This window comes from Netta rufina (assembly GCF_964035555.1).
Source record: "Netta rufina genome assembly, chromosome: Z".
In the NCBI taxonomy this organism is placed as follows: Eukaryota; Metazoa; Chordata; class Aves; order Anseriformes; family Anatidae; genus Netta; species Netta rufina.
The window spans coordinates 40,635,018-40,649,295 of NC_140126.1; the positions used below are offsets into that span (position 1 = coordinate 40,635,018).

Genomic DNA, 14,278 nt, shown 5'->3' on the forward strand with positions numbered 1-14,278 from the left:
GGAATTGCTTTTGGCTAAGATTTCTAGAGCTGCATTTTTTTTCTTGATGTGTTCTTTGTGACTTGATTCCTCTATTGGTACTTACATTTCAATCATTTGGCATTGCAAGAAATAATGTAAGAAATCAACTTGTTTTGCTGGATTATATTTACTATTACTATTACTATTATTATTCTACAAGGAGATGGTTACTGAGTATGTTTTTCTACTTAAGTGTGTGTCATATTTTACGTTCTCAGTTCCAGATACTCAACCAGTTGCAAGAAAACTGTGGGTGTTATAACATCTCCAGCGGAAGGGTAGGGTGGGTGGGGATGCTCTATGGAACGCTGACGAATAATATTTGACTCTTGGAAATGTCTTAAGGCCATGCGCTCCCCTCCCACGCTCGGAAAGCTAGACTTAATTTTAAAGACCTGTGGTCTTGAAGGTATTACCATTGTTCTTTATTTCCTTTCTAACTGGCTGGAACTGAGAAAACAGTTGAAAAGGAGATTATGGATGCCTAGGGTTAGTGCAGGAATACTCTGCAGATGGTGTTGGTGGTTTGTGTCCTTGCAGGTCCCATTAGTAGCACCATGCCCCTTTAATCCCTTCTATGTTAGTCACAGAGGTCTTAGTTCTCCTACTCTTTTTTTCCCAGGCGTAAAATTATGTAACTTTTAAGACATTAACGTCTACAACATCTGTAAGCATAACAGAAACTGCCTTACAGCAGAACAAGAGCTGGGAACTGCAGAAACTTGCAGTTCAGTGTGTTTTCCATAGCAGGGCAAGTATGCATAGCAGGTTTTTTGTCCCAGATTTCTTCTTTTAGTACTTGACTGCAAAGCAGAGTTGATACAGATTGTGTTGTTTTCTCCTGTAGTGAAAATGAGACATTTAGTGGGCATCTAAGGCTTCTTTTCACTTCTGTGAAGGGTGCTCTCCTTCCACTGCATTTGTACAAACCATCACCACTTATCATCAGTTGGTATCTTTTTAACTTGTTTTAAGTTGTAATGAGCAGATGAGCTCTACTATACATTATCTTGTTCTTCTGGGTAGTGATTTGTTTTCTTTATAAAACGTTTCTGCTTTATTTATTTCCAGCTTTGATCATTTAACTGATAAATACGTACTACCCGTATTCACACCTGCTCATCTTTTATTATTGTGGCTTATGTATAAATGCTTCTGTTGAAATAAATCAGTCTTGTAATTTGAAAAATATAAAACTTTGGTTTAAGTTACTTTCTAAAGGCAATAGCTGTTTGACAGTTGAACACAAAACAAGTGCTTGGCAGAATTTTAATTTAATTATCTGCCAACATATGATAAAGCACAACCCGACTCCTAAAAATGCCTGAACTATAAACCATTTGTCATGACCTAGCATGCATATAGTAATAACAGGCTGACAAGGCTAATATAGCTTATATATTATTATGGTCATAGAATGTGCGTTACAACAGGTCTATAATGTATTTTGTCCTTCATTCCCATTGTACAGCCCACACATCATCTTCCTGTCACAGAGTGTATTACCTGGGGGGCACCATCTCTGTGGAACACGTCTGTGCCATGAAATTGCTCATGCTTGGTTTGGACTGGCCATTGGGGCTCGTGATTGGACCGAAGAGTGGATAAGTGAAGGATTTGCCACTTTCTTAGAAGACGTATTTTGGGCTAGGGCACAACAGGTAAGGTGATGATGTGTCACTTCTCAACTGAATCATGTGGAAACCAAAATTATATATATATATATAATATTATACTATATATTATATATACAACATGCATAATATATTATAATATATAAAATATATTATATAATTATATAATATATTAAATATAGTATATAATGTATAATATATATGATATATACAATCAAAATTAGATATAAATAAAACCTCGTGTTATGAGACTAAGTTTAAAAAAAATATATTGGAATTTGCATGCTAATTTGTTTTTTAATTCTTTCTTTCCACAATGAACACTGATCTTTACAGAGGTAAAGGTTAGTGCAAATAGGAATGGAAACATCTGCTTGTCAATGATTACTTTCCCACAAATACACGACTTAAATAATACTGTTCAGCTATCAAACAGGTGCTCTGCATTCTCTCCACTTACATCGTGTTCCTGAAAGTGGAGTAATCAGCAGCATCTTACTGAATATTGTAATATTTCAGTTACCTGATGTAAATGGTTTGCTTTTGCCCCGTGTATAGCCAAATGGCAAGCCTTAAAACAAAATGAATTACAGTGCCAACGCTTATACTTTTTTATGTCTTACAGTGTCTAGCAAGAGCTACCATCTTGTCAGAGGTTTAGAAATCATTGCCCTTCTTAAAGTGAAAAGCTCATAAATTGCATGTCACCTAGTAAAGCGGTTTTCTGATTCGACTCTTATTTTTGTCATACCTCTGCTATTTCAAGCATTTCGTGTGTTCGTGATTTCTTCTTGTGCTGGTGTCAGTTAGTCTCTGACTGCTGTTAGAGTTTGCAGAGCTCCATCTGTGGAAGAGCAGGGGGGACTGGGATCTGACATCGCGAGCTCTTCTGAGCCTCCGTTTTATTACGTATCAGGCATATTTATAGCATTGAACAAAAGAGAATTCCTTCTCACTTACCATGCTTCTGCAATGAGAAAGAGGTGAAGGCTATCCAAACACTTTGCTTTTCCATTCTGGTCCTAAAAATTCGTTTCTGCTCTTACATTGAGCATCACTCCTCTACTGTGGGCTGCCCATATTAATCCTGTATTAATCCTGTTATACTTGTGTGAGTCATTGGAAAGCATTTTCATTGTAGTAGGCATCCTTCCATATAGCTGAATAGAAAGCAGTGAGCAGCAAAACAGGGTGATTATTCACGGTTACTTTAAAAGATCAGAAAATCTTTTTTTTTTTTTCTTTTTATAATTATTGAGTAGTTTTGGTGTTGTGTAATCCTAGAATTGGAGGATTATCGGTGAATTCTCTGCTGCGTGACAATAATACATGTTGTGACTGAATACTGGTGTAATGCAGGAGAACATTAGCTGCTTTTAGCTTCTCCCATTTCCTGTCCTTTTTTGTAACAAAAAGTGTAAATTAGTTGTTGATTTGTAAGCTGACAATCTAGCATTTATTTCATAAGCATGCATCTCTTGATGCTGTGTTAATGTGGGAAAATGCAACAGGGAGCTTTCACCAGGGTGGCAGAAGTAGTAGGGAAGAGGGGTGAAGTCAGGACATAGAGCAACTCTTTGCTTTCAAGGCTGGGAAAAGTAAAGATGCAATCAGAACCGATAAGCGAGGTATCTGTACGGTATGTTCAGTTCACCTGCAGCCAGTCACTAAAGGGAAAGCAACATGCCTTGCTCTATCCTCAGACAGAAATATTTAACCAACTATTGATTTGATGTACCCAGTGAGGCTTCTGTTTTTCATAGTGCTGCTGTTAACTCTTAGAGCATGAGGTGTGACTATATTTTTTAACACGGGTGTTTATACTGTTTCTTGCATTGCCTGCACATTAAAGGAAAACAAAACGTGTTTCTCTCTGAAAATTATTGTTGTCTCTTGTGAAATGGCAATCAATGATCTGTGTTTTTCGTACACTAAGCAGCTGTCACATGATGAAGAAAAAGCACAGCAGGAATTGAAAGCTTTACTTCGCTGGCGACGGCTCAGAGATGAGGTGCAGAATTCTGAAGAAGAGCTGCAAGTTTTAAGGTAAAGCTACAGCACTGTAATCTTCACTTTTGCATGTTCTCCCCCTCCCTCTCCACCCCAATCCCGTTTTCTAACATTTTCTCCCTTCAGAGGACATACATCCAAATCTTCTAATTAAATTACTGCATTTCCTTATTTCCTTCTGAAGAAAAAAGAGAAGTCAACTTAAATTGAGTAGGTTATTCATCTTCTATATAATGCAATTGCTTTTCTGTTTGTTGTAGAAAGCTTTCCAAAAGGATGGGATTTAGCCTGATATTAAATGTCTCTAAGCAGTTTACAAGAGCCTCTATTCAGGGGAGGGAAGAAATAAAAGAGACCATTTCCTGAACAAAGTTCACTGTTTGAAGCTGTAACAGATTCATATTGTGTGGTTGAAGACAAGCACATACAAGAGTGTAGCACCTAACTGCCAAGGTGAATGAAGCTTTAAAAAACAAAGGAAAATGCATAATAAACAGTATAAATCTGCTTTCTCTTTGGAAATGACTAATGCTATTTAAACAAGATTTTGGTCTTTAGGTACCAGATGCTAAGCTGAAGGCTTCTTCTCACGTTGCTGAAGATATTAGATCATGAAAGGATTCCTGCTTTGCTAATGATTTAATCATCTGGGCTCTTCTGATTGGTGTCTTGGGAGTTTGCCATAGTCTTTTATCTTGAAGTGTCTAGAGTGGCTGCCTAACATCTCCACTGATTGTTTCTCCACAGTCTTTGACCAGGAAAATCACATTTACTAATCTGAACTCAATTTAGGCATACATTGACCAAATCACAGAGGTAAATCAAGAGATTATGTAGTCTCCTGTCCTCACATACAGGCAATATATACAGATAATCCTAAGCAGGTATTTTCCAACAGGTTCTTAGGGACCTCCGAATGAGAAGTTTACACAGCTAAGCTGTTTTGGTGCTAACAGTTAAGAATTGTTTACTAATACTAATTTTAAATCTTGATCATTTCACACTATGTAGATTTCATCTTTTTCTTCACAAACTGGAACTGAAAAACAAACTGGCCCCCATATTTTTATAATCATCTTCTGCATGTTTTTGGAAGACTGAAGCCATTTCTTTCATTTTAAGGTCTTCCCTTCTTTTTTGCTTTTCCATTCAGACCTAAAAGCCTTTTGCATTTGGGCATTGGACACTGTTTGGCAACACAGAAATTCCACTCAGTGGCCTCATGCCATCTGAAAAAAAGTAACGAACTTTGCATAACTGTAGCCTTTCATTGATCTGCTCTAATTCATGTTTATTAATGAATTGTGTATCATACTTGTAAGCAGAGTCAGTGAGCAATTTGATGATAGCTATAAATTCAAAAGTCAGCCTTATCACTAGCTGCCGTACAGCTGCTAGAAATGTAACTATTGACTGACGGTCTGTTTTTTATTGCTTTATTTGCTTTAAAATAAATTATTTTTATGAACATTGGTTCTTGTGATATGACACTTATCTGGATGTATGTTTTCCATTTTCAACATCATGGAATCATGTTTATCTTCTTTTGTGTTAATTATGTAGTTGTTACTTTTAATAAAATGTATATGTGTTGTAATTTTTTTAAATTATTTTTCTAAGGGTCAAGATATGAGTTTGAAATTCAGGAAGTAACTATTTATCTAGGAGGTCCAGGAAGGTGATTCTTGCCCTCTAACCCACTCTCATGAGACCCCACCTGGAGCACTGCATTCAGCTCTGGGACCCCCAGCATAAGAAGGACATGGACTTATTAAAGCAGATCCAGAGGAGGGTCAAGAGGATGATCAGAGGGCTGAAGCACCTCTCCTGTGAAAACAGGCTGAGGGAGTTGGGGAAGTTCAGTTTGGAGCAGAGAAGGCTCTGAGGTGACCTTGTAGCAGCCTTCCACTATCCAAAGGGGGCCTACAGGAGAGATGGGGAGGGACTCTTTGACATGGGTTACAGTGATAGGGCAAGGAGTAATGTTTTTTAACTAAAAAATTGGAAATTTAGATTAGATATTAGGAAGAAATTCTTTGCTATGAGGTGAGGCAGTGGAACAGGTTGCCCAGTGAAGCTGTGGATGCCCCATCCTTGGAGGTGTTCAAAGCCAGGCTGGATGGGGCTTTCGTGGTCTAGTGGAAGGTGTCCCTGCCCACAGCAGGGGAGCAGAACTGGATGATTGTTAAAGGTCCCTTCCAATCCAAACTATTCTATGATTCTGTGATCTTGAATTTGAAACTTAAGTTTTCAATTGACTTACACAATTAGTAGTCAAAAGTCTCTGTAATAAGCATGCTGCTTACGTTTTACATAGTGGTGGTATTCTCAATCCTAATACAAAAGAATGACAAGTCATTTCTTTTCTGAAAAGTATGCCACAACTATGCACTTTAGGAGAGGATCATATTGCCAGTTTGGGATTCTGTCAGTTCCTGCATAATTTTGTTAGTTTCCTGTGGTTGCATTTAAGGACTTTCCTCTGTTTTCAATTCAGATATAAATATTTTTACTGTTTTTGTAGCATGGACTTGAATATATTTGCTCTTTACATATTTACTGTTTTGTTTTTTCACCTGAAAATATATGTGTGCTTTCCAGTGTTGGTCTATAAGAGAGAAAATTCAGAGTATTTGAATTGCATGAGGTTTTGAATGTGTATTGAGGCTTGTGCTGGTTCAGGCTTGTGATTTTATGAAAGGATATTAAAAGTAAATGATAGCTGTCCCTTCCTGCCAATTCTGTCAGGAATACAGAAACCAGCCAGCACACTTCCTTAGCATAAGCTTATTCTTCACCTGTTTCTTTTGTTCCCTGCTAGCTCTATGATTTTCTGTGCTTTCTTCTGACAGCAGAAAAACCTTGCTCAAAATTTGACAGTTGATCATATTAACTCTTGATCAAGGAAATGAATAGCTATTCACATGAGGTGAAAGCCACTCAGCAAACTGATTATCAGCTTATTATGATGATCATCAGCTTATGATGGTGATTATTATTCTTATTATGAATATTTGATAATACGTTATAGTAGCATCTTGGATGCTAGAGCTGTTAAAAAACTGAAGCTAGTTGTGAAAGAAATAGGTTAGTGTCTTTTCAGTAGGCAGCAGGTCTGAAAGGCTGAACCAGCATATCTTAGTATTGAAGAAATGGATTATGACATTGAAATGTAGTGCTCGTATCATAAAGACATAATATCAGACAAAATCATGTGTGTTTTCTCACAGAGTTTGAAGGAAGCCTGAATGATAAAAGCACCTGCAAAGTATATCTTGGCACTCATTTTAGTGGCCAGCATCAATGACAACACTGTCATCTTATTTGAAAACAAGGAAGACTTGAGTAGTCCATTCTGTTCAGTGACACCAAACACTTGTGTTGAGATTGTTTCTTGTCCTGGTCCTTGTGACTGAACTTCAGCTTGAGATCTTTAATGAAGACAAAGCAGTGTTGACATCTAATTCTGTATTTGTCTCTGAGTTCCACTTGAGTCAAGTCAGTGACCTTACCTGTTTTCCTCCTGAAACAATGCTCTGTGCCTCCTCTATAGGTGTTTTATTTTATCAATAATCTGATAGGAAATGTGCCTTTTAGACTGTCTCTCATAGTCTCTGCATACCTTTTCATGATCACATCAGACCATTTAATTACCATCCAAGTGATTTGTAATTTTACTTTGTATAATGTAGTTTTCTGCCTGGCAGGCAAAAGCAGCATCTTTTGCTTCATTAGAAATACTGCCAGTATCAAAAATCTGCCAGGTAGCAGATTGAATAGCTTGAATCAGCTTGCCTTAGTCATTATGCCTAGCTGAATCTACTAGGTTAGATGCCAGGTTTTGTAGGTCAGTGTAACAAACTTTCAGTCTCCGTACCTTCAATGTGTTGTAAATATACTCAGTGTTGCTTTAAATTAGTGTGCTGAAGTACTGACACTACAGAACAGGGTGCCTTTCTGAATATTCACACACTTCTGCAGACATTGTCTAGGATATATATATATATATATCCTTGGCAACAGGAATTTCCTGAGTTGCAACATCCAGAAGAGAGATGGCTTTCTAGTCACCTACTAGGATTTACACAGACACAAAGTTGGAAGAGGAAAGAAAGAAACACAGAATAGTAGAATATCCCAAGTTAGATGGGACCCACAAGGATCATTAAGTCCAGCTCCTGGCTCCATACAGGACCACCCAAAAATCAGACCTTATGTCTGAGAGCATTATCCAAACACTTATTGAACTCTGGCAGGTTTGGTGCTGTGACCACTTCCCTCGGGATGCTGTTGCTTAATTTAGAATAACTCTGATTATGGGAGTTACATCGGTTTAGTGTGAATCCTGTAGCCTGTGCTCAAGCTCTGGTTTTCAAAATCTGTACACTGGACTATTTATTATGAGAGAAGCAAGAAGCATTTTGGCTGTCTTTCTGTATATGCAGTGAAAAATGAAAAGTTGCATATGAAATTCCATCAGGCCTTACATTCAGGAGAGTGATCCAAATGGCAGATAGGTGCATCTCCTCTCCTCTGCAGTGGGTCTGCAATGGTTATCTTGTCTTGAAGAGCTGGAGTTGCTGTGGGATGTCAGTTATTCATCTCCATCCTTCAATGTTGAAGGAAAATCTCCCTTGATAGAAAACAAAAAATATTGCATTGTAAAGGACTGTGTTAGGAGCAATGAAAAAAATGAAGCTGCATTTACTTTTTTATTTCAACCAGTTAACTTTTATCTGTGACTTTAATGTGTGTAGGGAATTTGATGTGTACAGGTTCTGAACAAAGCACTTGAAGAGGAAAAATGGCTTAGCACTCTTTCTTATTACTGGGAAAACTGCACTAAGAAACTATTACACAGACACAAAAAAAGGAAGAATGTTTTTCTCAAAGCAGACGTGGCCCTGAAAGAAATTTGATCACTGGAACTGGCTCATGAGAAGTGTGTGGACGATGTGGTTTGAAGAAGCCTGAACTGCTGTGGTTTGTGTTGCCCCTGTTCTATTGAACTGCGGGAAAATATGTTTGGTTTCTGAGGCTGGCCCTTCAAAATCCACAAGAAGACTTGGAGATGTTGTTTTCAGTCACGGGGTAGGCTGCAAAGACAGGCATCTATTCTCAAACCACTGTTAGCTGGCATGTTTTCTGTATGGAAGAAGCAATGTATTCATAGCTTCTCTTTAATCTTAGTTTATGCTTCTAAGAGTCTAGGAGCCCTCAAAACTTTACTAGCGTAAACTTCTGGCACACCAGATACTATATTGCATTTTAAAATCAGACAGTGAAGAAGTAGGTTTGTTCTATACTTGTTTGAAAACCCCAAATGTGTGTGTGTGTTTGTAAGGCCTCCTCTTTTAAAATTTCAAAGCTTTTCTTCCAACACCAAACAGCAAAATGAAAGCCAGAACACGGTTTCTTCTGCACTGTATTACATGCAAATGAAAAAGCTTATTTTTGCAAGTATAGCTGTTTGAGCTGTTAAGCCAACATTCAGGAAGAAGAAGAGAATCTGTAGTTGAAAATAATTATTGCAATATCCTTCCTTCCCTTCCCTTTTGTTCAAAACATATTTTATATTTTTCTGTTTGTTCATACTTTCCCTGTACACTGTAGGAAAGCATGCAACATGATGTCATGCTGGCAGTGAAGAGAGTATACCAGCTTGGTGATGGCCTTCATTTTTACCCCAGCTGAACTTCTCACGAGTTACTATGACGTTCACAGTGCTTCAACTATAAGAACATGTGGTGTATGAGTTATTTCTTTATTTACTTATCCAAGACTTCATTAGCCTGTTACCATTTTAGGCCTAACAAGGAGAGCACAGGAGAAGTGAGTGAGTCTGGTGCCTCCATTGTCAAGCATGGTCTTAAAGCAGAAAAAATCTTCATGCAGGTTCACTATTTGAAGGTGAGTGTTGTAAGCTGATTTTTATTGAGATTGCTTTACTAATATTACAAAGACTTTTTTCTTTCTAGATATCAGCAAATTCATGTCATCCTGTTTGTTTCTGGCTTAATTTCTTGCAGGGTTACTTCCTTTTGCGGTCTCTGGCAAGGAGAATAGGAGGGGCTTCATACCTTGCATCTTTACGAAAATTTGTCTATAAGTTCCATGGACAGCTTGTCCTTTCTCAGGTACTGTGTTTAGGGTTGCTACTCACTTTTTGAAAAAACAAATGACCTACATTTTCTGCTTGACTGTCTAAATGACTGCTACTGGTTGTGGTGGAAAGACAAAGGAAATTGTTGCTTATCAATATTGATGAAATTTCTACCTACTAGGAGGCAATAGCTTTTTTCAGGGTGATCCATAAATCTGATACCCTGATAGTATCAGATAATATAAGTAATTGATTTTTTTTTTTTTTTTAAACCATCAGCTTGATACTTGGGAAGGTCATGTTCATAGGTACTGATGTTCTCAAGCACAGGACATCTACTCTCCCGTAATTGTCTCCTGTACTATTTTAGCTTCTGGACTTTGGCTGTGATCATTCAGTCTTTTACCAGATAACTGTTTCTGACAGAGAAGAAACACAGAGTAGGAATGTAACTGAAAATCTCTATAAATAGTAACTGTGTGCATGTTATTTTCTGACTTTATTTCCTTCCTCTCTGCATGCAGCTTCATTCAATTCTTTTATTTTCACGGTAGTTCTTACGAGGACTGCATCCTTCCCACAAAATCTGTGTCCCCATCACTGTATGGCATTGCACCCACTGTTATTACAGTCTTGTCACAGCATCTTTAAAGGTTTCCTCATCATGCTCCGTTCTCCCACGCTTTCTAAAACAGTATTCTTTTCTTTTATTACCAAAGCATAAATCCACAAGGGATATTTAAGATGCACAGCTTCTTTCTTTCAATAGAGTTTTTCTGACAGTGATAACATGCAGTGGCAGCCTATTCTTAAGAACAATTATTCTTCTAGAAGAGGATTCTCCTAGAATAGGATTTCTTTCTGGATTGGTAAAGGCAAGATTTAAAAAAAATAACATTGGATTAGGAATCAGAATCTGCCCTCTCAAAGTCCAAGTGCATATATTAATCACTTGAACTACAGACTTAGCTTGTTCTCTCTCTGACATAAATGGTATGTAATTATGTCATACAACGTAGATCAGCTTTAAAAGGAAAGATTGAGCAAGACATACAACAGAATATTGTAGCATCAGTTAGGTAGAAAACCTATCTGGGGTTATACATAGAAATTAATCTCCCCCAGGCTTTTCTGAAAGAGTTCTGTAACCCATGCTATAGCATTAAAAGAGAGATGGTCTTGTCTTCCAGTGTTTTGTTTTGAGAAAGGAGAGGAGGAATAGGTCTCCAAACCCAAAGTTGTAGGAATCGTGTCATTGGTGATGAAGTCAGCACAGCAGCTTGTTGCTTTGGTAATGCTGCGAGCACAACCATTCGTGGAGTGTGTGAACCAGTTCACTAAATTCAACGCAGCTAAAAATGGGACTGGAACAAAAGCCACAACGTGACAAATAGTTGGCATAACTCTGAGAGCAATGTGATGAGAGTGGGGAGCAGGGAAAAAGAGGACAGGAGCGCCATGAATGAATTTCTGAAACCAGTCAATATTACAAATAAATGTTTCCTTGCAACACATAGAAAGAGGTCTCTGATCTTGAGTGAATGGAGACTAGGACATTCCTATCTCTTCCAGGGTAGTAATTCCTTGCTCAGTGTGCCTGGTATCACTCTGAAGGGGCCATCCGTGCCTATGTGTCTTTAAAAATAACTCGCTGACCTGTGGATTCTTTCATATGCCAAGTCACACAAAATGTAGGCACAGAAGCTCTACTGCTATATCTCTGCCCCGTGGAAGAACATTTGCAGTGCTGAGGGTGTTAATGTTTCCACTGCTGCAGCTGTTTCCTGTACCATGTTACCCAGACCCAGACCAGTTGTGCTTGGCATAGAGTGGAAAATGCTAGTGACTCTACTAGCCTTGTCCCCATTATGGTGTCTGAAATCATAAATATGAGCTTCAGCTATTACACAGTTGAAAACTTTTGGAAAATTACAGATATCGTGAAACTGCCAAAAGCCAGAGGCAGCCTAGTGTTTTATTCTGGTTGTATTCTGGTGCTGGGATTTTTGTGAGAAAAAGCTATCTTGTTGCTCTTAGATCAGTCTCCTGGTTGACATGAGATGAGTTGTGTCAGCAGGCTGTAAACGCTGCAAAACGTCCCAGCACAATATGCTGTGAGTCATGGTAGCTAGGTTGCATTGCAATGGAACTAACCATCAACTAGAGACTTCTCCTTCTGTCCAGCACTCTGCTAAAAAATGTCAATATAAAGTTTATCTAAGTCTAGTCTCATAAACTAAGATACTATATGCTGCTTCCACACTGAGAAACCACCGTCTGGAGCTGTTGGATAGAAACCTTTTCATCTGGGGCTGTTGGATAGAAACCTTTTTTTTATTCTTTTTTTTTTTTTTTCAAGCTTTTATTTCAGGTTTCTTAGGCTACTTTTTATTTGAATGTGTGCAATATGTGCGCAGCTATGTATGTAGGTCAGAAACAGATGCTTTCCATCATTTGAAGGGATTTATTTGGTGAAGAAGTGTAACTTTTACTGTATACAATACTACCAAAGTATACTGGTTGTGTACAGTAAATATTCTTAGCAAGAGCCTTGAACATTCCTAGATGCCTGTTCATGAGTCATGTATAAAGAGGTCACAAGGCCTTGGTAATGCTTTTTGTGCCTTTACCTTGTAGCTTACCTAGCAGCCCAAATCCAGTCCCTACTGAAGCTAATTGGAAGAGTCAATCTACAGTGTCGGCAAGTGTTAGAGCAGGGCAAGACTGAATTTTGACATCATCCTGTTTTTCGGTCACTATGGTAAAAAACACAAGCGAGACAGATCTAGATTCAACTGCAAATGTATTTACTTTCTCTGTAAGAAATATTAAAGATTATATTTATGTTGGTATCTGGTATAGGGAGATAAACAATCACAGCAGGAACTGAAAATGCAGAAGCAATGAAGTCAAGTTAGTACAAAGTTTATTATTCAAGTTCCTTCTTGAACAAACATGCTGTCGGGGTTTAAATGAATAAAAGATTTAAAATAAATAGAGGTGTGAGTGGCAAGTTTAAATATCAGAGTGTTGTACCTTCACCTTGTCCAAAGTAATTGTAAAGGTTCCCAGCTTTAGGAATTGTGGGAAAGAAGGAAAGTAAAAACAGTGAAAATAATTGCCCACATTCTGAATACCAGTCTTGTTTTCAGTGGTGTTTGTAGTATTTTTCCTAGATGAGAACTGCAGGTGCAAGGAAATGACTTCAGATGTGAAACATTAATCAGTTTTCTTTTTTCCTTCATTTTGATTACATGCTCAGTATGTTCTTAATAGTAATTTTTGTTTATTTTAGTTGAGTTATCAACAGACAAGTAAAACAAGTCTGGAATCTTTGAGAAGGATTTAAAAAAAATAAAATCTTCCATTTTCCTTTCTCTGGGAGTATTCACTTAGTAGCTGCTTTGAAAGAACTTTTTAAAATAATGAATGTAGTGTTCCCTGACTATAAATAAATAGAAAGGAGGGCAAGCTGCTGATATTCTTAATGCAGTTAAAGATGTTGTTCAGTCTGATATTGAAACAAGAACACCTTGGGAACTGAATTGTTTGCAGGCTTTCATTTTCATGTAGTTCTATCTGCTGTAATAATAGCCTATGGTCTGAAGTGTTCACCCAATCTGACAGAGCTACAATTTGCTCTTGTAAAATGACAGTTAAAAAGACAGCACTGCAAAAAATCTTAATTTATGTTATACTTGAGAATAGTAAAGACAGATGTATGGATCCAGGCTCAGTGCATATACCTTCATCAACATGTTCCTGCACACCCATTTACACATGTAAATATCATTATAATCTTGTTACACCAAAAATTGGTGTCTGCGCACACAAATAGCCATACAACTGTCTATTTGCTTTAACTAGAACTGGGACCCTAAGCATGCAGTCTGTGTGTATTTTGGTGTTTCAACCCCTAGAACATTTACATAATTCTTTTAGTTAAACTTTTATCTTTGCAGTTTGGCTTCAGCTGTTCCATGCTTGCTGACCTGTAAGCCTGAGTGAACAACTGTTGACATCTGTGGGCTTGATGTGGATTTTAAGTCTTAACAAAGATAAGGAAATAAAATCACTTTACAAGCTCAGACATTTTAACTTCATATTGACTGTGTTTAAATTGTTAATTTATATGGCAGCTGATTAATTTACGAATCAGTTAGTTGCACTGCACATTTTGACAATATATTTCGTTAATACATAAAATCTATTTAGCTTTAGGCTATATCTTCATTTGAGGTACAAGTATCTTGAAAGAAGGAATCTGTGAGGTATTTCTCTTGAAGTATCAGTATGACTGGGTTAAAAAAAATGCGTAACATAGTGCAATGCTTTTTTTTGGTGAGAAAACATCCTATTTTTTCTGAAATACTGTTTCCATAATTAATAAACTTTGTATTTTAAAGGATAAAGAGATCATAATGAAGTAGGGATACTGAAGCTGGAGAACATAGCAGAGAGGAGTGAAACTAAGAGGAGCTCACAAGTTTTATAATCATGTCTAATGCAG

The 14,278-nt window shown here is 37.5% G+C and overlaps 1 protein-coding gene across 1 annotated transcript in view; it reads left to right on the forward strand.

Moving 5' to 3' along the window:
• Nucleotides 1-14,278, forward strand: part of AOPEP (aminopeptidase O (putative)) — a gene marked incomplete at its 5' end in the record, with an annotated part of 184,993 nt that overhangs the window by 63,389 nt on the left and 107,326 nt on the right. The window contains 4 exons of the mRNA XM_084304916.1: nucleotides 1,493-1,682; nucleotides 3,595-3,701; nucleotides 9,473-9,575; nucleotides 9,695-9,802. Of these exons, the coding sequence (XP_084161042.1) occupies nucleotides 1,493-1,682; nucleotides 3,595-3,701; nucleotides 9,473-9,575; nucleotides 9,695-9,802 (508 nt within the window). The remainder of the gene's footprint in view (nucleotides 1-1,492; nucleotides 1,683-3,594; nucleotides 3,702-9,472; nucleotides 9,576-9,694; nucleotides 9,803-14,278) is intronic.